This window comes from Hyperolius riggenbachi, chromosome 3 (genome assembly GCF_040937935.1).
Source record: "Hyperolius riggenbachi isolate aHypRig1 chromosome 3, aHypRig1.pri, whole genome shotgun sequence".
NCBI classification, from domain to species: Eukaryota; Metazoa; Chordata; class Amphibia; order Anura; family Hyperoliidae; genus Hyperolius; species Hyperolius riggenbachi.
The window spans coordinates 439,841,542-439,867,401 of NC_090648.1; the positions used below are offsets into that span (position 1 = coordinate 439,841,542).

The 25,860-nt window shown below is 47.0% G+C and overlaps 1 protein-coding gene across 1 annotated transcript in view; it reads right to left on the bottom strand.

Annotated features, from left to right (window-relative positions):
• FCHSD1 (FCH and double SH3 domains 1) overlaps nt 1–25,860 on the bottom strand; it is a 198,153-nt gene that overhangs the window by 150,082 nt on the left and 22,211 nt on the right. The window contains exon 2 of the mRNA XM_068277714.1: nt 12,948–13,045. Coding sequence (XP_068133815.1) covers nt 12,948–13,045 — 98 coding nt within the window. The remainder of the gene's footprint in view (nt 1–12,947; nt 13,046–25,860) is intronic.

The following is a 25,860-nucleotide window of genomic DNA, read 5'->3' on the forward strand; positions in this document are numbered from 1 at the left end:
AGTGAATGGCAGTTGCTCTGTCCAACTGCCAAAAAACTGTGTAGGGAGCAGGGAAGCTGGCCAGCATCATTGTTTAAATCCTTTTTAGGGAATATCTTTATAAAGATTAAAAGCCTTGCTGAGAATCCCCTATGGAGAGATGGACTAGTCCAAAACCTGTCACTTCTGTCAGATTTCTACTGCCTACTGTAAGTGACAGCCTTATAGGAGAAAAGTAATTTATGGCTCATTTTACTCTGGAAGAAACGTACTTATTTGTAAATGATTGCACATATTTTAAATTTTACAGTTTTGCTGTAGTGCCCCTTTAAGATTGGCAACAAAATATCATATCACACAAGTGTCAGATTGTGTCCTGGAGATGCAGGCCAGCACTAGTGGAAACAAGCCCTTAGAGCAGGGGTAGGGAACCTATGGCTCGAGAGCCAGATGTGGCTCTTTTGATGGCTGCATCTGGCTTACAGACAAATCAGTAGGGGTTCACTCACTAAGCTTCTCTGCTCAAGCAGCGCAGCTTAGTGTGGTAACGCAAGTAAAATTTTCAAAGTAGGCATGTTACTGCTGTAACATGCACCACTCGCTCTCCCCCCAAATGAACAGCTGCTTCAATTGTCCCACTCCGGACCCTGTCAGGTCCAGTGACTTTGTAGGACGAGATTCCCGCACTTTGATTAGCCCAATAGTGACAGGCAGCCTATTGGGCCAAAGTGCGGGGATCTCGTCCTACAAAGTGAATCAATCCCCAAGTCAGCTAGCTAATTGTACAAGCTGTTAGTCAGTATTTCTCCTGTCTGGCTCTCAGGGAAATTGCGGATGTTGCTGAGACCCAAGAGAAGCTGATGACGTGTCTGACACTTCCACTGCCTGGCAGATCAGCTGTTTACACATCACCATGGCAATAGGGACAGCCTTCTGCTGGCATGCGCACTGTCCCAGTTTGAAACACATTGTATGGCTCTCACGGATATACATTTTAAGATATGTGGCATTTATGGCTCTCTCAGCCAAAAAGGTGCCTGACTCCTGCCTTAGGCCCGGTTCACATTAGCGTTCCCTGTCCGGATCCGCCTGATCGGATCCGGACCGTATACTGTACAAACAGAACGTACGTTCCGCATAGCAATGCAAAGGCTATGCGGACGTTCACACGCGTCCGTTCCGTACAGTAAAGTGAGTAAGGGAAATGCAGAGCGGCACACTTATCCTAATAGTTTTTTCGGGTGCATGACCTGGGAAGCTAAGCCTCATCCCAAGCGATATCCAAGACGTAGTACGGAGCCGATCCACACTCCGGACACTTTTCCAACATGCGCTATTTTTTTGGTCCGGCTCATCCGGCCCACGCACCCGGACCGGAGCCTGACTGCACCATCCGGACATAGAAAACCAATGGAAAACGGAAGCACAGAACACACTGGAGACAACACCGGATGTTCTACCCCACTTCCTATGCGTATTTATGGCGGCCATTTCGGATGGGGACACATGGGCCCAGCATATCTGGAGTGGAGCAGCAGTGACACACGTGCTGGAGCTGTTTTGGCAGTATGTCGGAGGTGGAGGTGAGGCCTACAGTGGAGGACCTGATTCTACAGGTGCACCAGGTGCACCTTCTGCAGACCCCAACAAATTTTAAGGTATTTTGTTTCCCCTCCCCCCCCACGGATCCGGATGGCAGCCTGAAGCAGTCCCGATGCAAACGGACCGGATCCGGATCGGAACCGTACGGTTCCAATCCGGATCAGGTCCTGATACGATCCGGATCCGGTCCGTTTGCATGCCAAAACGCAAGTGTGAACGGCGCCTAGAGACACAGGATCAGCAGGACAGCCAGGAAATTGACATACTTTAATATGACACACGTACCATATTGGATTTATATCTGCATTGCTTAAAGGGCAACTGAAGCTAGAGGGAAATGGAGGCTGCCATATTTATTTCCTTTTAGTCAATGCACATTACCTGGGTGTTCTGCTGATCCTCTGCCTGTAATACTTTTAGCCATAGACCCTGAACAAGCATATGCAGATCAGGCGTTTGACATTATTGTCAGATCTGACAAGTTTAGCTGCATGCTTGTTTCTGGTGTGATTCAGACACTGCTGCAACTAAATAGACCAGTGGGGCTGCCAGGCAACCGGTATTGTTTAACAGGAAATAAATATGGCAGCCTCCATATTCCTCTCACTTCCTTTAACATTTGGAATGCTGTAAAAAGCTACTTCATTAAAGCAATATCGTTGGAGAGTGGCCAGCTCCTTCCCTTCCTTTTAACATACATTTTGGACTATGCAGTCTCCAGAGAGCACACCTGGCAGCGTTTGACTGCAGCCACAGTTGCCGGTGTGAGTGAATCAACTTTGCATATTGTCATATCCTCTGCTGAGTGCCACAGACCTTTCCTGCTACCAATAATACATGAAAAGAAAAGAAGTATTGCAGCCTGCACATCCCTCTCACTATAAAGTTACTTTAATATAACAGCCATGAATTCATGCTCACGTGAACATTCAGCTTCGAGGTCCTAGGCCCTAGGGTGATAAACGAATGTTTACTGCACTAGGCTGTGAATGTCCGTGTACATTGGCTCAATAGGCATGAATGGGCGCCATCTGTCAAGCTCAGGTTCATTGTCTTTTGCGGGTCTACTTGTTTATTTTGAGCATTTGTTGGTAAAGGTGAATTGGTGCCTATGTCACTTCTCACACAATGTTCATATTTGAGGCCGAGGCTATACAGATGAACCCCTTATAGTAAGGAGAAGGGCCATCAGAGGAGCACATGAGAAGCATCACAGAGCAGGCAGAATGAGTGGGGATGACAATGACCTTGAGCCAACACTGGCAACATATAGCAACTGATGGGGAAAGGGGGGGGTTGTTGTAGACCTGCCACCGGGGCAGCACGGTAGCGTAGTAGTGGATGCGTGCGCCAACTTTTTTTATTTTAAAAAAAAAGGGGGGGGGGGGGGGTTCTCACAAAGGAGAAAAAGGCAAGAACAGAATGCAGACCAATGCAGAAAAAATTATTCTTGTCCAAATGCCTCTAGCTACATGTGCAGCGTTGCGCATTTCCTGTGGTGGGCAAAACGCACTCAACTACTGGCTAGATCCTTAGCATTAGGGGACTGCTGTAGCTGCTGTGCAAGCCACCAAGGGGTCATTTCTCTATAGCTGAAGGAGGAGGTGGGCTTCTTCCTGCTCTGACTATCTCCTGTGAGGGATGATGGGATGGAGGAGGAGTCTGGACAGCTTTCACTGCAGTGAAGTTTTAGCAGAGAAGCCAGCCACGCAGGAACGTTTAATTAAATGAATGCCAATTTACTCTATAATATTTGAAATGTGAGGCTAAACTAGAGCACTGAGCTGTGAAAATCTCAGAACTCGTAATACCAGTAAGCTAAGGGTCAGCAATTTACAATTACCTGTCAAAACCTATAAACTGTAGTGTTCACGGGCCGAGAAACACGTAGCCTGATGCAAGTGAGGAGTTTAGCCACAAGAAAATAAGCCAAATATCAGGTCAATACATCACAGGGTATCGGGCCTTCATGTCTGCTCTCCTCCCACTCACGCCAGTTTACTTAGCTGCCCACTGAAAGGAAGTGAATGCATTGCTAAAATATGCCTCGGAGAGCTACAGTGCTAGGATTGTGCAGCACTTCCACCAGCCAGCTTCCTCCTATTCTATTTACGTAATATAGCCTCTGCATTATTGTTGTTAGAGGAACACAAGCCTCACCTGGCTGCCAGAATACGGTCTGTGCTAACAATTCCGCCCAGCAATGAAAAACACCAACGAACAAAGGCTCATATGCGGCTATAATACGCTCAATGCTACACAGCAGAGAGATAAAAGAACTGAGAGAGGTAACGTCAGTAATCGCTCTGACAAACATTAAATAGGCTCATGTAGGCAACCGTGACCACAGAAAACTGCTCAACCCAAGAATAAAACATCTGGATTAAGATACAATTCCAACTTTACAGCAGATTTTTTATAATTGATAGTGTTCCACTTCCATTGTTTCTGTACAATATGCTTTCAGCTATAAGTTCGCAGAACTGACTGTATGCACAAACGACACTTCTTTTCAAAACTGGAATCTCTACTCTGTTTGCATTGCAGACCAGGTATTTCCCTCTTTCTGTATGTGTAATTAGCTGGGCTTTGACTCTCAGCTGTATGTGGCTAAAGTACACAGCTGTCAGTCAGAGTGCTGAAAGAGACTGAAAGAACTGCAGAAGACAGGTAAATGAATGCTGACAGAGAGAGGAAGTCTCAAAAGACTTCGGGGGGGGGGGGGGGGGGGGGGGGGGGCATGGGTATGACCCAGAATGCACAGTGAAAGCAGCGAAAGAGAGATTTCCTCCTCGTCGGCTTTGGAACATAAGAGGCAGGAGATCAAAGCCCAGCTAATTACAACCAGGTCTATTTAACACTGACCAGATGCTTTATTTGCTGGGGAAAAAAAACATAGTGATACATATTTTAGGTGCATGGCTTTGATTTTATTATTACTGATATGGGAGATTTAGACCCACTTTAAAGAGACACTGAAGCGGAAAAAAATTTTTTTTTATAATGAATTGGTTATGTAGTATGGATAATTACTAGAACATTAGTAGCAGAGAAAATATTCTCATTTTTATTTTCCGTTATATAGTTTTTTTTATAACATTGCATTATTCTCTAATATTTGCAGTTTACACACTACTCAGCATTCTGAATGATTTACAGAGCAGGCTTGTGAACTTTTGAACTGTCTTCTGCAGGACAAAAAGCAATAGAGTGCCTGGAACTTGAGATAATAAGCTTCAGAAGACAGAGCTCTCTGCAACTTTGAAAGTCGTGGAGCTCAATGGCTCTTTTGCATAGATCAAGCAAGAACAGACAAATGATAAGCGCTCAAGGATGCACCTGAATTGTAAGCTATCAGAGGCAATGCAGAGCCCCCTAGGGCTGAATACATGCCTTGAATGCAAAACAGATCCAAATTATGTGCTAAATTCTAATCTAAAAAATTGAAAGTCAATTTAAAACAGTGAATGCAGCTAGCCACTACTTACATTCAATTTTGCACAGTGGGAGACATGGCAGCGCTTTCAAACAAACCTCATACCTGAATGATTTATCTGCAATGGTGAGCAGAGCAGTTTTTAAAAACTGTTTTAACCACTTAAGGACCACAGTCTTTTCGCCCCTTAACCACTTTACCTCCGCAGTGCTAAATTTCTCCGTCCCTCTGCGCACTGCTTCACCCCCAGGGACGGAGAAAGGCGTATGTTTCTGTTTACATGCCGGGAGTGGGCGGGGCAACACGCTCGCACACTCTAGCCAGCCCGCACAGCAGTTGACTAATTGGACATTAGGAACAAGTGTTCCTAAATCCAATTAGAGTCCCCGATTAATGTATGAAGGCTGCTTCAAAGAGAAGCAGTCTTCATAACAAACCGCCGGCACATTGTTATTGTGTCCGTGTGCGCGCGATCACGCGATCGCGCATGCACACACCCACCCGCACAGCCCCTGCAGTCCAATGATTGGTTATTGGGGACCCCAGTCCCCAATAACCAATCATACCACATGACAAATAAATGAATGGAGACTGCCTCTGCTTGAGGCAGTCTTCATTCATAACAACAGTTGTAAACAAAGGTCCAGCGCGTGATCGCGCGCCCCCCGCACGTGCACACCAGCTCCACAGTCCAATGATTGGTTTTGGGGACCCCAGTCCCCAATAACCAATCATATTGCCTAAAAAATAAATGAATGAAGACTGCCTGGGAGGAGTGAAAAATGCTCTGGTTTTTAAGGGGAAAACCCCTCAGTTGTGAAGTGGTTAAAGGACTTACGAGGCCTGATTTGTAAAAAATAAATAAAAAAAGTTAGATACCTGTGTGTGTTTGCAAGGCACGGAGGACGCCGTCCGCGCCCTCCGTGCTGTTCCGCCTGGTCCCCACCGCTGAACAGCCCCCCGAACGGTCCCCGATCGCGCGGCCCGGATCGTGCTCCCCAGCCTGTACCAAGATGGCTGCCGGAGCTGGCCACGGCTGCGCAGTCCGCATAGCCTCGAGTGCGGCTGCGCAGCTCTAAGGCCAACCCCCCGATCCACGTAACAGTAGCGTGGATCGGGGAGTTGGCCTTAGAGCTGCGCAGCCGCACTCGCGGCTATGCGGACTGCGCAGCCGCGGCCAGCTCCAGGCGGCCATCTTTGTGAAGGCTGGAGAGCCCGACCCGGGCCGTACGGTCGGGGGACGTTCGGGGGGGATATTAAGCAGCGGGGACCCGGCGGAACGGCACGGAGGGCGCAGACGGCGTCCTCCGTGCCTTGCAAACACACACAGGTATCTAACTTTTTTTATTTATGTTTTACAAATCAGGCCTCGTAAGTCCTTTAAGGACCAGAGCCTTTTTCTCCATTCAGACCACTGCAGCTTTCACGGTTTATTGCTCAGTCATACAACCTACCACCTAAATGAATTTTACCTCCTTTTCTTGTCACTAATACAGCTTTCTTTTGGTGCTATTTGATTGCTGCTGCGAGTTTTAGTTTTTATTATATTCATCAAAAAAGTCATGAATATTGTCAAAAAAATGACTTTTTTAACTTTCTGTGCTAACATTTTTCAAATAAAGTAAAATTTCCTATACATTTGAGAGCGAAAGTTATTCTGCTACATGTCTTTGATAAAAAAAAAAACATTCAGTGTATATTTATTGGATTGGGTAAAAGTTATAGCGTTTACAAACTATGGTGCCAAAAGTGAATTTTCCCATTTTGAAGCATTTCCAACTTTTCTGCCCACCTGTCATGTTTCATGAGGTGCTAAAATTCCAGGATAGTATAAATGCCCCCCAAATGACCCCATTTTGGAAAAAAAGACATCCCAAAGTATTCACTGAGAGGCATGGTGAGTTCATAGAAGATTTTTTTTTGTCACAAGTTAGCGGAAAATGACACTTTGTGACAAAAAAAAAGTTCCCATTTCTTCTAACTTGCGAAAAAAAAATGAAATCTGCCACGGACTCACCATAGCCCTCTCTGAATACCTTGAAGTGTCTACTTTCCAAAATGGGGTCATTTGTGGGGTGTGTTCACTGTCCTGGCATTTTGGGGGGTGCAAAATTGTAAGCAACCCTGTAAAGCCTAAAGATGCTCATTGGACTTTGGGCCCCTTAGCACAGTTAGGCTGCAAAAAAGTGCCACACATGTGGTATTGCCGTACTCAGGAGAAGTAGTATAATGTGTTTTGGGGTGTATTTTTACACATACCCATGCTGGATGGGAGAAATATCTCTGTAAATGACGATTTTTTTTTTTATTTTTTTTTTTTACACACAATTGTCTATTTACAGAGATATTTCTCCCACTCAGCATGGGTATGTGTAAAAATACACCCCAAAACACATTATACTACTTCTCCTGAGTACGGCGATACCATGTGTGGCACTTTTTTGCACCCTAACTGCGCTAAGGGGCCCAAAGTCCAATGAGTACTTTTAGGATTTCACAGGTCATTTTGCGACATTTGGTTTCAAGACTACTCACGGTTTAGGGCCCCTAAAATGCCAGGGCAGTATAGGAACCCCACAAATGACCCCATTTTAGAAAGAAGACACCCCAAGGTATTCCGTTAGGAGTATGGTGAGTTCATAGAAGATTTTATTTTTTTGTCACGTTAGCAGAAATTGATTTTAATTGTTTTTTTTCACAAAGTGTCATTTTCCGCTAACTTGTGACAAAAAATAAAATCTTCTATGAACTCACCATATTCCTATTGGAATACCTTTGGGTGTCTTCTTTCTAAAATGGGGTAATTTGTGGGGTTCCTATACTGCCCTGGCATTTTAGGGGCCCTAAACCGTGAACAGTAGTCTTGAAACCAAATGTCGCAAAATGACCTGTGAAATCCTAAAGGTACTCATTGGACTTTGGACCCCTTAGCGCACTTAGGGTGCAAAAAAGTGCCACACATGTGGTACCGCCGTACTCAGGAGAAGTAGTATAATGTGTTTTGTGGTGTATTTTTACACATACAGATGCTGGGTGGGAGAAATATCTCTGTAAATGACAATTATTTGATATTTTTTTACACACAATTGTCCATGTACAGAGAGATTTCTCCCACCCAGCATGGGTATGTATAAAAATGCACCCCAAAACACATTATACTACTACTTCTGAGTACGGCGATACCACATGTGACACTTTTTTGCAACCTAGGAGCGCTAAGGGGCCTAACGTCCTATTCACAGGTCATTTTGAGGCATTTGGATTCTAGACTACTCCTCGCGGTTTAGGGCCCCTAAAATGCCAGGGCAGTATAGGAACCCCACAAGTGACCCCAATTTAGAAAGAAGACACCCCAAGGTATTCTGTTAGGTGTATGGTGAGTTCATAGAAGATTTTATTTTTTGTCACAAGTTAGTGAAAATGACACTTTGTGAAAAAAAACAATAAAAATCCAATTTCCGCTAACTTTTGACAAAAAATAAAATCTTCTATGAACTCATCATACACCTAACAGAATACCTTGGGGTGTCTTTTTTCTAAAATGGGGTCACTTGTGGGGTTCCTATACTGCCCTGGCATTTTACGGGCCCAAAACCGTGAGTAGTCTGGAAACCAAATTTCTCAAAATGACTGTTCAGGGGTATAAGCATCTGCAAATTTTGATGACAGGTGGTCTATGAGGGGGCGAATTTTGTGGAACCGGTCATAAGCAGGGTGGCCTCTTAGATGACAGGTTGTATTGGGCCTGATCTGATGGATAGGAGTGCTAGGGGGGGGGTGACAGGAGGTGATTGATGGGTGTCTCAGGGGGTGGTTAGAGGGGAAAATAGATGCAATCAATGCACTGGGGAGGTGATCGGAAGGGGGTCTGAGGGGGATCTGAGGGTTTGGCCAAGTGATCAGGAACCCCACACGGGGCAAATTAGGGCCTGATCTGATGGGTAGGTGTGCTAGGGGGTGACAGGTGGTGACAGGAGGTGATTGATGGGTGTCTCAAGGTGGGATTAGAGGGGGGAAATAGATGCAAGCAATGCACTGGCGAGGTGATCAGGGTTGGGGTCTGAGGGCGTTCTGAGGGTGTGGGCGGGTGATTGGGTGCCCTAGGGGCAGATTAGGGTCTAATCTCATGGGTAACAGTGACAGCTGGTGATAGGGGGTGATTGATAGGTGATTGATGAGTAATTAGTGGGTGTTTAGAGGAGAGAACAGATGTAAACACTGCACTTGGGAGGTGATCTGATGTCGGATCTGCGGGCGATCTATTGGTGTGGGTGGGTGATCAGATTGCCCGCAAGGGGCAGGTTAGGGGCTGATTGATGGGTGGCAGTGACAGGGGGTGATTGATGGGTGATTAATAGGTGATTGACAGGTGATCAGTGGGTTATTACAGGGAAGAACAGATGTAACTAATGTACTGGCGAATTGATAAGGGGGGGGTCTGAGGGCAATCTGAGCGTGTGGGCGGATGATTGGGTGCCCGCAAGGGACAGATTAGGGTCTAATCTCATGGGTAACAGTGACAGGTGGTGATTGATGGGTGATTGATAGGTAATTAGTGGGTGTTTAGGGTAGAGAACAGATGTAAACACTGCACTTGGGAGGTGATCTGATGTCGGATCTGCGGGCGATCTGTTGGTGTGGATGGGTGATCAGATTGCCCGCAAGGGGCAGGTTAGGGGCTGATTGATGGGTGGCAGTGACAGGGGGTGATTGATGGGTGGCAGTGACAGGGGGTGATTGACTAGTGATTGACAGGTGATCAGGGGTGATACAGGCATACATTACACAGGGGGAGGGGGGGTCTGGGGGGTCTGGGGAGAATCTGAGGGGTGGGGGGTGATCAGGAGGGAGCAGGGGGCAGTTTAGGGCTAAAAAAAATATAGTGTTGACAGATAGTGACAGGGAGTGATTGATGGGTGATTGGGGGGGGGGGGTGATTGGGTGCAAACAGTGGTCTGGGGGGGTGGGTCTGAGGGGTGCTGTGGGCGATCAGAGGGCAGGGGGGGGGGGGGAGAAATCAGTGTGCTTGGGTGCAGACTAGGGTGGCTCAACCTGCCCTGGTGGTCCCTCGGACACTGGGACCACCAGGGCAGGAGGCAGCAGGTATAATAGGCTTTGTATACATTACAAAGCCTATTATACACTATTACAGCGGCGATCCGGGTGCTAGTAACCCGCCGGCGCTTCCGAACGGCCGGCGGGTTACAGCGTGAGGGGGGCGGAGCCAGTTGCCGGCGGCTGATCGCGTCACGAATAACGCGATCGCCGCATTACCACGCCCGCAGCCACCCTCACCGATGGGCGTATTGCGGTCGTTTAGGCCCGGACTTTGCCGCCGCCCATCGGCTGGGGGCGGTCCTCAAGTGGTTAAATTCACTTTCAAATTTTTAGATTAGAATTTAGCAAATAATTTGCATCTGTTTTGCATTCAAGGCATGTATTTAGCCCTAGGGGGCTCTGCATTGCCTCTGATGGCTTACAATTCAGGTGCATCCTTGAGCACTTATTTGTCTGTTCATTTATGAATAGCAGCACGAGGAATTATGTTTTTATTGCTAGGTTAGTGGTAGGTCTTCCCCAAGGGGGTAAGTCACCGCCGTGGGGAAGTCTATTAGGTCATAATTTGTGCACTAATTATCACTGAAGCTAACACCCCCCCTCTGCCTGTAGTGTATGCTGGGTGTGTAATATAGTCCAGTTTCTGGAGCTCTGCCCACCAGTGCAGATAAATCACTAACTCCTCCTCCCTCTGCCTGTAGTGTATGCTGGGTGTGTGATATAGTCCAGTTTCTGGAGCTCTGCTCACCATTGCAGATAAATCATTCAGGTATGGGGTTTGTTTGAAAGCGCTGCCATGTCTACCACTGTGTCTTTTGCATAGATAACAACTGGAGTTTCATAACTCTTCCTGTACTGGAAACAATATTAATTATGTCTGCTCCTAATGTTTTATTTCTTAGCTGTATTACACATACAAATCATATCATCATTTTTTTTCACTTCAGTATTTCTTTTAGGCTGCTTTCACAGTAAGGCGTTACAGGCGCACGTTAGTGCAGCCTGTAACGCAGCCCACCACACAGTAATGAAAAGTCAATGGGCTGTTCACAGTGCCCACGTTGCGTTACATTGTAACGCAGCACGTCAAGTTAAAGTGCTGCGTGCTGTACATTATAAGCGGCTAAGCCGTGTTAGACTGTTTGCACATGCTCAGTAGTGTTGGAGGAGGAGGTCTCCCCTCCTTCTCCTCGGCCAGCCACATGGCTAATTAATATTCACTGCACGGTGTGACGTGCAGTGTTTACTTCCTGGAGCGACCGCTCTATGCGGCGATTGGCTGGCGGGACGTGATGCCGCATGCGTCCAAGAGTACGCATCACGGACACCAGAGTGAGCTGCACAACGCGGCTCAGTCTGACGTCCACATCCAACACCACCAGGCGTTGCGTTAGGGGCACGTTATGCGACTATATGCGACTATAACGTCCCCTAAAACGCAACGTCCTGGTGGGAAAGTAGCCTAAAGCTTTTTTTCAACCCTGACCCAGAATGCATGGCAAAGGAGAGACTTTCTCCTCATCGGCTTTGGAAGATAAGCAGCTAAAGGTGCAACCAGGTCTATATAACACTGACCAAAAAAAGAAAGAAAAAATTACGGATACATATTTTTAGGTGCATGGATTTGATTTATTATTTGTATGGGAGATTTAAACCCACCTTAATGCTTTTTTCAGTTTTGGATAGAATAAAAAAAAAAAAAAAAAAAAAATGATATCTATATGTATTATTATCTCCTAATTTATCAAGCCTATCTGTGCCCATGCTGGAAAAAACATCCACTCACTTTCTGTCCTTGTGACACCAAGGACTAGATTTTGTGCCCATGGTATCATAAGGGAGTGAGGAAAGCAATCGCAGTAACATTTTGAAGTTCCACCCCTTTTCATCATACAGTCTAATCACGGTCATGTCATTCTTAGTGACATGAGACAAGGATTTGGTTGTAAGCTCCTGAGGTCAGCGATATGAAGCTCACCAAGCGAGGATGCTCACATACACAATACAGAAGATCACCGCCGGAAGCTGGATACCAAATTACATTATTTCCCACTATCCACGTGGACCTAGAGGGGGAATGGTGCAGCATCAGGATAAGCCCTACCAGCTGTATCCTGCGCCCAATTTATATGTATGCGCCTTCTCTCACACATAAGGAGCCTGTAGAAATGAGCCTACAGAACCTTATAGAAAATCCGGCCCTGCACATTACCCTCACCTTGCTGCAATTCTATATAGAGAAGCACCAAGAGATGAAGGGGAAAAAAAACACAAACTATGCACCATCTCCTAAACATGACAGGGAGGAAGTGAGAGGGCATCATAAGGGGCCTCAATCTTTTGCGTTTCCTGTTTTTGTATTCCAAGGCAACATCCTCACTTTGAAAAAATGTTTTGCCTGGAATATGGTGTCAGAAGATGCAGTACAGGTATTCATTACCTACCCATGAGGGCTGCTTTGTATTTCAGAGGGGAATTTCCATAGGTGTACATAACTATGGCATGCAGTTTTAATACACATTTTTATTCAATAGAATAACACCAGCCGAGTTGTTGTCCAAGTCCTATAAGGTTTTTGTGCTTCCCATAAAGTATGAGCACCATGCATAAAGTTTACATCAACAGAACTTGGGTTTCCAAGATTGAAATGTCGTCTAGACCAGTGTTCCCCAACCCTGTCCTCAAGGCCCACCAACAGTGCATGTTTTGTAGAAATCCAGAGGAAGTTAATAAGCTCTGCTGAAACACCAATTATCTCTCCTGTGCATGTTTGTGGTTTTCTGTAAAACATGTACTGTTGGTGGGCCTTGAGGACAGGGTTGGGGAACACTGGTCTAGACGGACTCTGAACCATAGTTACAGCTCCAGTTACCTGATGTCTTCTAGAAGTTCTGTATCCTGCTGCTGTTTGTTCTGGAGGCTGGAAAGCTGTTCCCCAAATCGCACCTTCACCTCCTGAGTAACTTTCACCTGCACAAGGAGAACACAGAACTTACTAACTGGCAGAAGCGGTTTCGCCATGCATACAGAAGACAAACTGCCCTGAAGAGGGTCATGTTAAAACAGACCCTATTTATTAAGAAGCTGTTCGGAATCATGACTAAGCTAGTTCTCTGCTGCCACACACTCGTGCTGTGCGTTTCCGTTATGCTCTCCGTCTGCTTGTTAGATGGAGAGCTAGCAGGAGTGTTGCTGTCACCCAGTGACCGTGTATTACCTGCTGTCACCCAGTGACTGAGTATTACCTCTGGCTGGTTTCCGACACACAGTTGGCCGAGCCCTCGGATTAGTAAGTCACAGACTACCTATGTATGAACTTTACTTACATTTCTGGGCACTATATTCATTCGGTTTTTGGGCATTTGATTGGTTACTTTGGCCTCAGATCCAATCATTTGCACAGATAGGCCTTGGGGGCAACTGAAGTCAGGTAGACACATTCAGTCTCTTGTTTGGGGGACGGGGGGACGGGAGGGGGCTTGGCTACAGGTGAAGATCGTGGTGGAGATTGAGGTGTTGGATCTCAAAAGTGACTGGTGATCATCTGAATACCTCAGAAAAGCAATGTTTTAAACACTTCTCATAGTGCATGGAATAAAAAAAAAAAGAACTTGAGATATTCAAAAAATAGTAGTACAATTAATGTTATGTAAAATTCAGACGGAATAATAATACAGTGGCAAACACTCTTGCCTTGCAGTATTGGGTCCCCGGGCTAAATCTTGCCTAGTACACTATCTGCATGCAATGTATATGTTCTGCTCATTCTTGTGTGGGCACCCTCTGCACAATCCAGTCTCCTCCTACCTCCCGAAAAAAAAAATACCAATGAGTGAATTTGTTCCAGAGGTTAGAGGGATATGGAGGCTAACACGTTTATTTCCTTGTAAATAATGCACATTGCCTGGCTGTCCTGCTGTCACACTGCCTCTAATACTTTTAGCCATAGTCCCTGAACAAGCATGCAGATTAGATGACTATGACAAATCTGACAAGATTAGCTGTATGCTTGTTTCAGGTGTGTGATTCAGACCCTACTGACCAGAAACATCAGCAGGACCGTCCGTTAACTGGTATTGTTTAAAAGGAAATAAATATGGCAACTTCGGTAGGACTCACACCTCAGGTTCAGAGTAGTCAGTCATAGGGTTAAAGGAAACCAGAGCTGAAGATTACTCAAAGTTTTACACATACCTGGGGCTTCCTCCAGCCCCATCCGCAAGGATTGCTACCACGCCGCCGTCCTCAGCCTTCTCTGTTACCGGTGCTGGGTTTGCTTCTGTCAGTCGCTGCCAGTCTGCACATAAGAAATGCGCCCTCTACGTATCTCTCCGACGACTGCTGGAGAGATACATAGAGGGCGCATTTCTCTTAATGGGTGAGCAGGGCCGGCCTTAAGTTTCACAGCGCCCTAAGCGAAACCTGATTTTTGTGCCCCCCTTCATCCTCTTCGTGCATGCACACACACACACACACAGGCCCATATGCAATTCACCTTTTCTCCCGAGATATCTCCTAGGACAGTGGTTCCCAACCTTTTTGACGTTGTGACCAGGGCTGCTCAAATCCGGATTCGGAAGACACCTGGATAGTTGCTATCCAGATATCTCCCAGTAAACCTGTGCGGGGTGGGCGGGGGGGGTTCAAGCTTACCTGTCTGACGTCTTCTTCGTCCGTCCCTGGCGCCTCCTACGATGTGGTCCACGTGCATCACGTGACTACAAACACTTCCTCCAACCCGGAAGCAGGAAGTGTTTGTAGTCATGTGACCGCCGCGTGGAACACATCGTGGGAGGCGCCAGGGACGGACGAAGAAGACATCAGACAGGTAAGCTTGACCCCTCCGCCCACCCCGCACAGGTTTACTGGGAGATATCCGGATAGCAACAATCCGGGTGTCTCCCGGATCCGGATTTGAGCAGCCCTAGTTGTGACACAAATGCTCAGATCTCCGTGACACGTCACATATGTATAATAGAAAAAATACTATTAATAACCACGAATGGATGGAAAGAGTGCATTATCCTGAATACACTTAAAAATGAAGGCTAGAACCTTTCAGGAATATTAATAAAAACAAACAATCAGTGGGACAGTTAGCTGCCCCCTCCCATTTAGAGTGATAGCACAGCACTGAATTTGTTATAGCCACAGTGCGCCCACCCCCTCCCCCCCAAAAAAAAAACTGCCCTCAGACTCAGTATAGGTAGGTGGCCAGGTATAGGTGCCCCCAGTATAGGATCTCATGTGTAGGTGCCCTCAATATAGGTTGCCAAGCATAGGTGCCCTCAGTATAGGAAGTCAGTTGAAGGTCTCTATCCCCCCATAGGTAGCCAGGCGTTGTTGCTTCCAGTATAGGTAGCCAGGTGTTGGTATTCCCAGTATAGGAAATCAGGTGTAGGTGCCTTCAGTATAAGCAACCAGCTATAGGCGCCCCCTTGAAAGCCGGCACCCTGAGCGACCGCTCGGTCAAAGGCCGGCTATGTGGGTGGGTCAGCTTAGCAACAGAGAGCATCGCAAGTACCATGCATCTGTGTACAGAGCACCGGGATAGTGTGCCCAGGCCTAACTGACTTACAGGACTAGGAAACTGCAGAAGATGTGAGTGCTATAATTCACATTAATAACTGTAAAGCACTATAGGTGAATCCCATATTCTTATCTTGGATTTATAGGTTACAATGGTTATAGGTCTAAAGGGATTTGAAGCCTCTAAAGAATAAATTGTGCCTCGCTATGGCTCACTGCCAGAGTTGTTCTTGTCCTTTATTTAGCTCTTATAAAGAGTAATGATGAGCTACTGAATTTCCTTCCTCTTCCCGCTGTTAGGAGTGCTTGTCACAACCACATTAAAGTTTTATGAGCTCTTATCGTCGTGGAGTTGTATGACTGGGCAAGTCTGACTTTTTCTGACGACAGGGAGGCCGAGAATTATAGAGCTAGTGTAAAGAATAGCGGAGATGCCGCCGCATGGGCAAGCGGCATGGCGGCCATCTCCGCGTTCCAGCCGGCGGCTTCTGCCGCGCAGCTACAGGCTGCTGGTTCGCCTGGTCCTTCTAGTGCACACAGATTAAGAGCTACGCACGCGCAAGGCGACAGGACCTTTATGCAAGTAAAAGGGGAGTCAGCTGATCAAGCCGGTCAGCTGACTCCAGCTATGCTCCGGATTGGCTGAGTGACTGGGGCGGCGCTGTGGAGCGCTCTGGGTATTTATAGGACTTGCCTGTCAGTTGCGAGTTGTCTGCTGTTGCGAATGCTTACGTGTGAGCGCTCAGACCCTAGTCAGATCTTACAGTGTGTTAGAACCAGCCGAAGCTGGGAATTCCTACTTAGTCAGATTCCGTTGATAGCTTTAAGTACTACTGTATTGTGAGACTTGTGTACCATTCTTTAGTCTAGTTCCCAGGTGTTGAAACCAAGGACTTCACACCTAGACTAGGATATTGCTATATTGCTACTGTTTATCTGTTATGATCTCTCGCCTTCCTGACTACTCTCTTGCTTACTGATTCGGTACTTCTGCCTATCTGATAACTGTTGCCGACACTGCATGTATCTTGACACCGAATCAGTCTTTCGCCTCTGTACTTTATCTGTCCGTACGTTGCTGACCTTGCTTGTCTGACCTTTCTGTCCTCACTAGTGGGTTTTGCAACTAGTGAGGGAATTCTTAAGGGCTGTCACCTAACCCTTGCTCCTCAGGTGTCTGTTAGCTGCAAGCAGAGTCTTTTGATCACCTGCTCCTCAGGAGATCATCTTGCAGCACAGTTAGTGGTCCCTGCTCCTCAGGGGTCCACTGGCTGCAGTACAGTGATTCCCTGCTCCTCAGGGAATCTTTGGCTGTAGTATAGTCATAAACACTCATTCCACCAGTGACCACCCTTGCAGCACAGTCAGTGGTCCCTGCCCCTCAGGTGTCCACTGGCTGCAGTACAATCTGAATTCCCTCCTCCTCAGGGAATTCTTGGCTGCAGTACAGTCTGAATTCCCTTTTCCTCAGGGGATCCTAGGCTATAGCTTAGTCTTGATCACCTGTTCTTCAGGTGATCATCTACTCAAACACCGTCAGTGGTCCATGCTTCTCAGGTGTCCACTGGCTGCAGTGCAGTCTGAATCCCCTGCCCCTCAGGGGATCCTTGGCTGCAGTATTGTCTGTATCTCGGGAGATAACTTCTCCAATTACTGTTGCACCAAACAGAAAAAAGACGGTGGCCTCAGACCCTGCATTGACTACCTAGGGTTAAATAAAATTACAGTAAAAAATCATTACCCATTGCCTTTGATTGACGATTTGTTCGCTCAGGTGACCAATGCCAGTATTTTCTCCAAATTGGACTTACGAGGTGCATACAACCTGGTACGGATTAGAGATGGTGACGATTGGAAGACGGCGTTTAACACGCCCGACGGGCACTACGAGTATCTGGTTATGCCCTTCGGGTTGTGTAATGCCCCTGCCGTCTTCCAGGAGTTGATCAATGAGGTTTTCAGGGAGGTGCTGGGGAAATTTGTGCTAGTGTATCTAGACGACATACTGATTTTCTCTCCTAATGTAACGGAACATCATAAACACGTCAAGTTTGTCTTAAAGAAATTAAGACAGAACTCACTGTACACCAAATTAGAAAAGTGCCTCTTTGAGGTCACTTCAGTTGCTTTTTTGGGATATATTATCTCTACGTCTGGTCTCTCCATGGATCCAGAAAAAGTCTCTGCTGTTTTGGAGTGGCCACAACCTGTGGGATTGAAAGCACTCCAAAGATTTTTGGGTTTTTCCAATTACTACAGAAAATTCATCAAGGGGTTCTCCTCGGTAGTGTCACCCCTCACCAGTCTTACCAAGAAAGGGGCTGACACTTACCACTGGTCAGCAGAGGCACATTCTGCCTTTTCCACCAAATTAAAAAAAAACTGTTCTGCTCTGCTCCAATTTTGAGACATGTGGATGTCGCCTTCCCCTTCATAGTTGAGGTCGATGCGTCAGAGGTAGGGGTTGGGGCTGTACTGTCTCAACGCTCCGGTTTGCAAGGCAAACTTCACCCATGTGCCTTCTTTTCCCGTAGGTTTTCTCCTGCTGAGAGGAACTACGATATTGGCAACCGAGAGCTTTTGGCCTTTAAATTAGCCTTTGAAGAATGGCGACATAGGCTAGAAGGGGCAGAGCATACTATCACAGTCTATACGGATCATAAGAACTTGGAGTACATAGAGGGGGCCAAAAAACTTAGTCCTCGACAGGCTCGTTGGTCCTTATTCTTTTTTAAGATTCAGATTTGTCATAACGTATACACCGGGTAGTAAGTACGTCAAAGCGGACGCTCTATCTAGGTGTTTTGAGCCTGAGACAGTTCAACCTGCAACCCCTGAGACCATCCTGCCCCAGAAAGTGGTCTTGGCAGCTACTGAGACCTGGGAGGACTGGACGGCTACTCTAGGGCCTTACCAACAGGATATTCCAGAAGGGAAGCCTGAGGGGGGTTATGTTTGTACCACTTCCTTTCCGCCTGCAACTCTTACAATAGTTCCATTCCCATAAGAATGCGGGGCATCCTGGGGCTGCCCGAACCCAGGATTTATTGGCCAGATGCGCCTGGTGGCCTACGCTGGCACTGGATTGTAAGGAGTTTGTAAGAGAGTGCTCAGTTTGTGCTAGGAGTAAGCCCTCTTGCCAGGCACCAGTGGGTACATTACAACCCCTACCAGTGCCAAATGAACCCTGGACTCATTTGTCAATGGACTTTGTAGGAGAACTCCCCAAGTCTGAGGGCAAGACGGTCATTTGGGTGGTAGTTGATAGGTTCAGTAAGTGGCTCATTTTGTCCCTCTGAAAGGACTCCCTCTCGGCCCAGGAGTTAGCTGATCTCTTCATTCAGCACGTTTTCCGGCTGCATGGCATTCCGGAGAATGTGGTGTCAGATCGGGGAGTCCAGTTTGTCTCAAAATTTTGGAAAGCCTTTTGCCATCAGTTAGGTATGGACCTTTTATTTTCATCAGGCTACCACCCACAGACCAATGGTCAGACCGAAAGAGTTAACCAGTCCCTTGAACAGTTTCTCAGATGTTATGTGGCAGATGCACAGTCCGATTGGGTAAAGTTTTTACCGTTCGCGGAATTTGCACATAACAATCTGAAGAGTTCCTCTTCAGGATTTTCCCCTTTTCAGGTAGTTTCGGGAAAATCTCCCAAGTTTGCTCCATTACCTGTGGCATCTACCTCATTTCCGGCCCTGGAGGATTGGCAAAGGGCATTGAAGGAGATTTGGGTGATGGTTAAGAGGAATTTGGGGAAAGCCTTTCAGACTCAGAAGAAACAGGTGGATAAGAGACGGTCTGTAGAGTGGAGGTTTTCCCCAGGGGACATGTTGTGGGTATCTACTCAGCATTTAGCATTAAAACAACCGTCACCTAAGTTAGGACCCAGATTTGTAGGCACATACCCGGTGTCCAGAAAGATTAATGATGTCACTTATGCGATTGATCTCCCAGCCAGCATGAGAGGTGTGAGATCATTCCATGTTTCTCTCTTGAAGCCTGCGGTGCACGTGGATTCCTCCCCCCCCCCCCTGATGGTTGACGACCAACCTGAGTATGAGATCGAGAAGATATTGGATTCTCGATTAGTGCAAAATTCTGTACAGTATGTGGTCCACTGGAAGGGGTATGGTCTAGAGGAAAGAACTTGGGTGCCAGATTGTCACATGCATGCTGAGGAATTAAAAAAAGAGTTTCATGACTTGCACCCTGAGAAGCCGGGTAGGAAGTGCCAGGGGTCCACTCCTTGGGGGGGGGGGGGGGGGGTACTGTAAAGAATAGCGGAGATGCCGTCGCATGGTGGCCATCTCCGCGTTCCAGCCGGTGGCTTCTGCCGCGCAGCTACATGCTGCTGGTTTGCCTGGTCCGTCTAGTGCACACAGATTAAGAGCTACGCGCGGCATGCGACAGGACCTTTATGCAAGTAAATGGGGAGTCAGCTGATCAAGCCAGTCAGCTGACTCCAGCTATGCTCCTGATTGGCTGAGTGACTGGGGCGGCGCTGTGGAATGCTCTGGGTATTTATATGACTTGCCTGTCAGTTGCGAGTTGTCTGCTGTTGCGAATGCTTACGTGTGAGCGCTCAGACCCTAGTCAGATCTTACAGTGTGTTAGAACCAGCCGGAGCTGGGAATTCACACTTAGTCAGATTCCGTTGATAGCTTTAAGTACTATTGTATTGTGAGACTTGTGTACCATTCTTTAGTCTAGTTCCCAGGTGTTGAAACCAAGGACTTCACACCTAGACTAGGATATTGCTATATTGCTACGGTTTATCTGTAATGATCTCTCGCCTTCCTGACTACTCTCTTGCTTACTGATTCGGTACTTCTGCCTATCTGATAACTGTTGCCGACACTGCATGTATCTTGACACCGAATCAGTCTTCCGCCTGTGTACTTTATCTGTCCGTACGTTGCTGACCTTGCTTGTCTGACCTTTCTGTCCTCACTAGTGGGTTTTACAACTAGTGAGGGAATTCTTAACAGGGCTGTGGAGTCGGTCCAAAAATCCACCGACTCCGACTCCTCAGTTTAGGATTCCACCGACTCCGACTCCTCGACTCCGACTCCTCTAATTTGCATATTACAATTTTGTTGATTAAAAGTATGTAACATGAAATTCGTCTCTTAACTGCCAACGCTTAGGAATTTTACAAGACAACTGAAGTGAGAAGGATATGTAGACTACTATATTTATTCCCTTTAGACTAAAACTAGTCCTTGGTAAGAGTACTTGTAAAAGGTACAAACCGGAACAAAGAACATCTATCAGGCCCTAGGCAATGTAAGTGTGGGTACATGTAAGAATGATGTGCAGGTACTCTGCAGGGGAATGAGGAGATTCTTCCTCTATTACACATTCTTCATGCACAATCTGAACAAGGTTTATGGGTGACATACAACACCTCTGTGTTCAATGTGCACAGCATTCTCAGTGGATTCCCTGCAGCTCTGTGGGGAGTGCATATGTAGAGTATAGTACTACTGTGTGACAAAGTAAACCTGAGACAGATGAAGTTAAAGTTTTATACATACCTGGGGCTTCCTCCAGCCACCTTCAGGATAATCAGTCCCTCGTTGTCCTCCTCCACCACCTGGATCTCCTGCTATGAGTCCAGGTACTTGAGCCAGTCGGGCGTAGTGCGCATGCACACACTCCGCCGCCAGGAGCATACTACACCTGTGCAGCACTATTGCGCAGGTGCAGAATGTTCCTGGCTGTGGGAGCAGCATGCGGCCGGACAGCGCTGACTGGCTGAATTACCAGGACTCATAGCAGAAGATCCGGGTGGTGGAGGACAGCGAGGGACTGATTAGACTGAAGGGGGCTGGAGGAAGCCCCAGGTATGTATAAAACTTTACTTTTCATCCCTGTCAGTTACCCTTTAATTTGTAGTCACCAAACCAAATTTTAAGAACATATCAAATTATTTGATTTCATCAGCAAAGGGAGTGCATACATTTGCATAAACCAGCATCAATGCAGAATTATTTCCATCTCGTTGACCATCTCAATTAGTGACACAGCTACACATCAGGCTTTATTCTTACAGCATAGATGTTATTTAGTATATATAAGAGATTCCTGTGTACACATCATATATACAGTCACAATCAGATATGTATATCTGACCTTAAAAATACGGGTACTGCTTTATTGAAGCAGCACAAGTAACTAATTTTGATTGGTTTATTTCATTTTTGTGGACTAAGCACAGCTATTACGGTATATATAGTGTATATATACATTATTTTTAATGACTATTATCTGAGAAATAGAAAAATTTATCATATTTTCTATTTTAATGACAGTTACAAATTCATTAGGAGTCGGAGTCGGAGTCGGTGCATTTTTTCCCGACTCCGACTCCAGGCACCCAAAATTGCCCGACTCCACGACTTCGACTCCACAGCCCTGATTCTTAAGGGCTGTCACCTAACCCTTAGGTGATCAGTCTTGCTGCACTGTCTGTGACACTTGCTCCTCAGGTGTCTGTGAGCTGCAAGCAGAGTCTTTTGATCACCTGCTCCTCAGGAGATCATCTTGCAGCACAGTCAGTGGTCCCTGCTCCTCAGGGGTTCACTGGCTGCAGTACAATCTGAATTCCCTGCTCCCCAGGGAATTCTTGGCTGCAGTACAGTCTGAATTCCCTTCTCCTCAGGGGATCCTAGGCTATAGCTTAGTCTTGATCACCTGCTCTTCAGGTGATTATCTACTCAAACACCGTCAGTGGTCCCTGCTTCTCAGGTGTCCACTGGCTGCAGTGCAGTCTGAATCCCCTGCCCCTCAGGGGATCCTTGGCTGCAGTATTGTCTGCATCTCCTGTTCCTTGGGAGATAACTTCTCCAATTACTGTTGCGCCAAACACAATACCACAGTGGGTGTCCTGTGTCTAGCTATACTAGCATTATTGGTGATTCTGCAGATCACCACATAATCAGATATAGCATCTGTATTATTGGTGATACTGCAGATCACCAATAATCAGAATATCTGTGTTGCTGACAACAATCGTTACAGCTAGTCAGCTGAAAGTGCCCATACACATGACGATTTGCCCGTTTGATAGATTTGATCACTCGATCAAATCTGCTGGCAGTCGATCTCAAATGCCAGATCGATCAATTTTGACGAAATATCGATCAAAAGTATCGATCAGACAGGATGGAAATATCCAGTTCGATTGGGGGGAGAAAAAGGAGCAGTAGTGGATCGATAGGCAGTTCAATGCAGGGCAATGCTGCGGTTTGATTAAATGTCATGTACAGGGTGTGGTAGGCATTGATCCTGAATCAATTCCAAATCATTTTGCACCATTGGGTGGCAATACATAGGTGTATGGCCAGCTTAGGCTACTGTACGATTTGATACGATGCTGTTTTCAGCATTTGATTTTAATCTGCGTAGGAACTCATCAAGCAGCTGATGTGAAGCTGACCACATTTAAATTAGCTGTACAAGGTGTATTTTACCAGCCACTTCCTGGCCCACAGGCTTTCATAGCTAGGGACTGCAATGTGTTCCCAAGAGTTCAGCCTGAGCCACGCCTCCTGTGATCTAAACTGCATAATAATACAAGCCAAACAGCAATGGTAGCCCCTCCCACAGAGAACATCATCAACTCCTTCAGTTCTGCTGATTAAGATCACATGATCAAATTTTAAAACAGGATTAGGGCACCACAGGGGCAGAATGGGCAATTGCCCAGCCCCCACAAGTGAATTGTGGTCCCCAGGCTCCCTGCCGAGTATTAGGCAGAAGGAGCAAACTCACCTTTCCAGTGGGGTAGAACCATCACTGAACAGGATATTTATAGGTAGAAGTCTAACAAGTTAGATAATATTTGAATGCTGTGCATACTAACCTATCAGATGATAAACAGATCTGTGGCTGTGGGGTGAGCAGTGAAAGAGAACCCAAGGTGTGTTTTTCAAATCTTAATAGGACACCGAGACATGTTCTGTGCACAATGACATGCCTCTGTGTCCTTCTATTGCTGCCTCCAGCCCCACCCGGCTCTGCTGTCCCCCCTTAAAAATAGCTCCAGGCTAGCGACAATCTGCTTATCACTAGCCTGCTATTTACCTGCATATTGTCAATCATCGCCGCTCCCCCGCCTCCTGTATTGCAGGGCTCCCCCGCCTGTGTCTCCTCGCTCCCCGCCTCAGTAAGCTTCCTCCAATCGGAAGCCAAGCCAAAGTACTTCCTGGGTCGCGGCTTAGCTACTGATTGGAGGAAGCTTATGGAGGCGGGGAGCCCAGCAATACAGGAGGTGTGGGAGCGGCGATGACTGACAACATGCAGGTAAATAGCAGGCTAGTGATAAGCAGATTGTCGCTAGCCTGGCGCTATTTTTAAGGGGGGACAGCAGAGTCTTGGGGGGGGGGGGGGGGCTGGAGGCAGCAATTGAAGGACACAGAGGCATGTCATTGTGCACAGAACATGCCTATGCGTCCTATTCAGATTTGAAAAACACACCTTGGGCTCTCTTTAAAGAGACTCTGAAGCGAGAATAAATCTTGCTTCAGAGCTCATAGTTAGCAAGGGCACGCGTGCCCCTGCTAAACCGCCGCAATAGCGCCGCTAAACGGAGGTCCCTTCACCCCCAAACCCCCCACTGCGACACTTGGTCGCAGACTTGGTCGCTCCTGGAGGCAGGGCTAACGGCTGCAGCCCTGCCTCCAGTCACGTCTATCAGCGGCGCATCGCCGCCTCTCCCCCGCCCCTCTCAGTGAAGGAAGACTGAGAGGGGCGGGGGAGAGGCAGAGATACGCGCTGACAGACGCACGTGGGGCAGGGCTGCGGAGGTTAGCCCTGCCCCAACCAGGAAGCGCTCCCCCGCATTACGCAGGGGATTTGGGGGATCAGGGACCCCCGTTAAGCCGCAGGATAGCGGCGGTTTAGCAGGGGCACACGTGCCCCTGCTATCTATGAGGTCTGAAGCGAGATTTATTCTCACTTCAGACTCCATTTAAAAGAAACTTAAGGTTTCCTTTAACCACCCTGGCTTTCTATTAAGATCGCCAGGGCGGCTGCGGCGATCAGAATTAACAAGGAAGACCGCAATGAGCGGCCTTCCTTGTTTTGCTTACCTTGTTGCCATGGCGACGAGCGGAGTGACGTCATGGACGTCAGCTGACGTCAGCCGCCTCCGATCCAGCCCTTAGCGCTGGCCGGAACTGTTTGTTCCGGCTACGCTGGGCTCGGGCGGCTGGGGGACCCTCTTTCGCCGCTGCACGCGGCGGATCGCCGCACTGCTGTGGCGATCAGGTAGCACACGCGGCTGGCAAAGTGCCAGCTGCGTGTGCTGCTTTTTATTTCATGAAAATCGGCCTGGGCGGCACCCTCCGGCGGTGATGGACGAGCTGAGCTCGTCCATACCGCCCGGCTGGTTAACTGCTCTGCTGTGGCAGAGGAGATTCCTGAGCTGCCACAGCTGAGAGATCAAATTACAATTTGTGATTAGCCACAGATGAGAGGGAATTAGGCTAAACTTTCTAAATACATACAATGTGCATTTCTCTAGGTTTTCCTTCTGTCCTGTGCAAGAGTTCAGGTCCACATTAATGCAATTTGTGCAATCCATACTTGCAATGAAATGTTCATTTATACTAACCTTCCAGCTATAAAACCTTCCTGCAGGCCAGCGGCTTTTTATGTCGGCCGAATCGCTTCTTAGCCAAAATCAATCCCGTTATTGATTTTCTTATGAATCATTACATATCTGTGCATATATTCTTTTCAAGCCTTCGCATTTGAAAACACAGCATTACACAGTGGCACACATTCACTCAACAGCAAAGAGCAGGGCTGATGTGGAAAGATCACAAACCAGCAGCAATGAGTGAAATATTGTCCAGTTAAATGGATCTGTGCACCAGGCAGCGAGAAAAAGTATTTGCTCCCCCCTCCCCCCCCCCCCCCCCCCTTGGTCTTTAACGGGGCACTATGGCGAAAAATGTTAACATTTAAAATATGTGCAAACATAGACAAATAAGTACGTTTTTTTCCAGAGTAAGAGGAGACTTACTTTTCTCCTATGCTGCTGTCACAGTAGGTAGTAGAAATCTGACAGAAGCGACAGGTTTTGGACTAGTCCATCTCTTCATGGGGGGTTTTAAAGAGACTCTGAGGTCTCGTAAAAAACATCTTTTTATTTTAAAAATGTGTTTAACTTGATTGTCCTAACTAAACTGCCGCATCCCAGCCGCTGTAATCTATCTAAATCCCCCCTAACTCCCTGGGGGGCA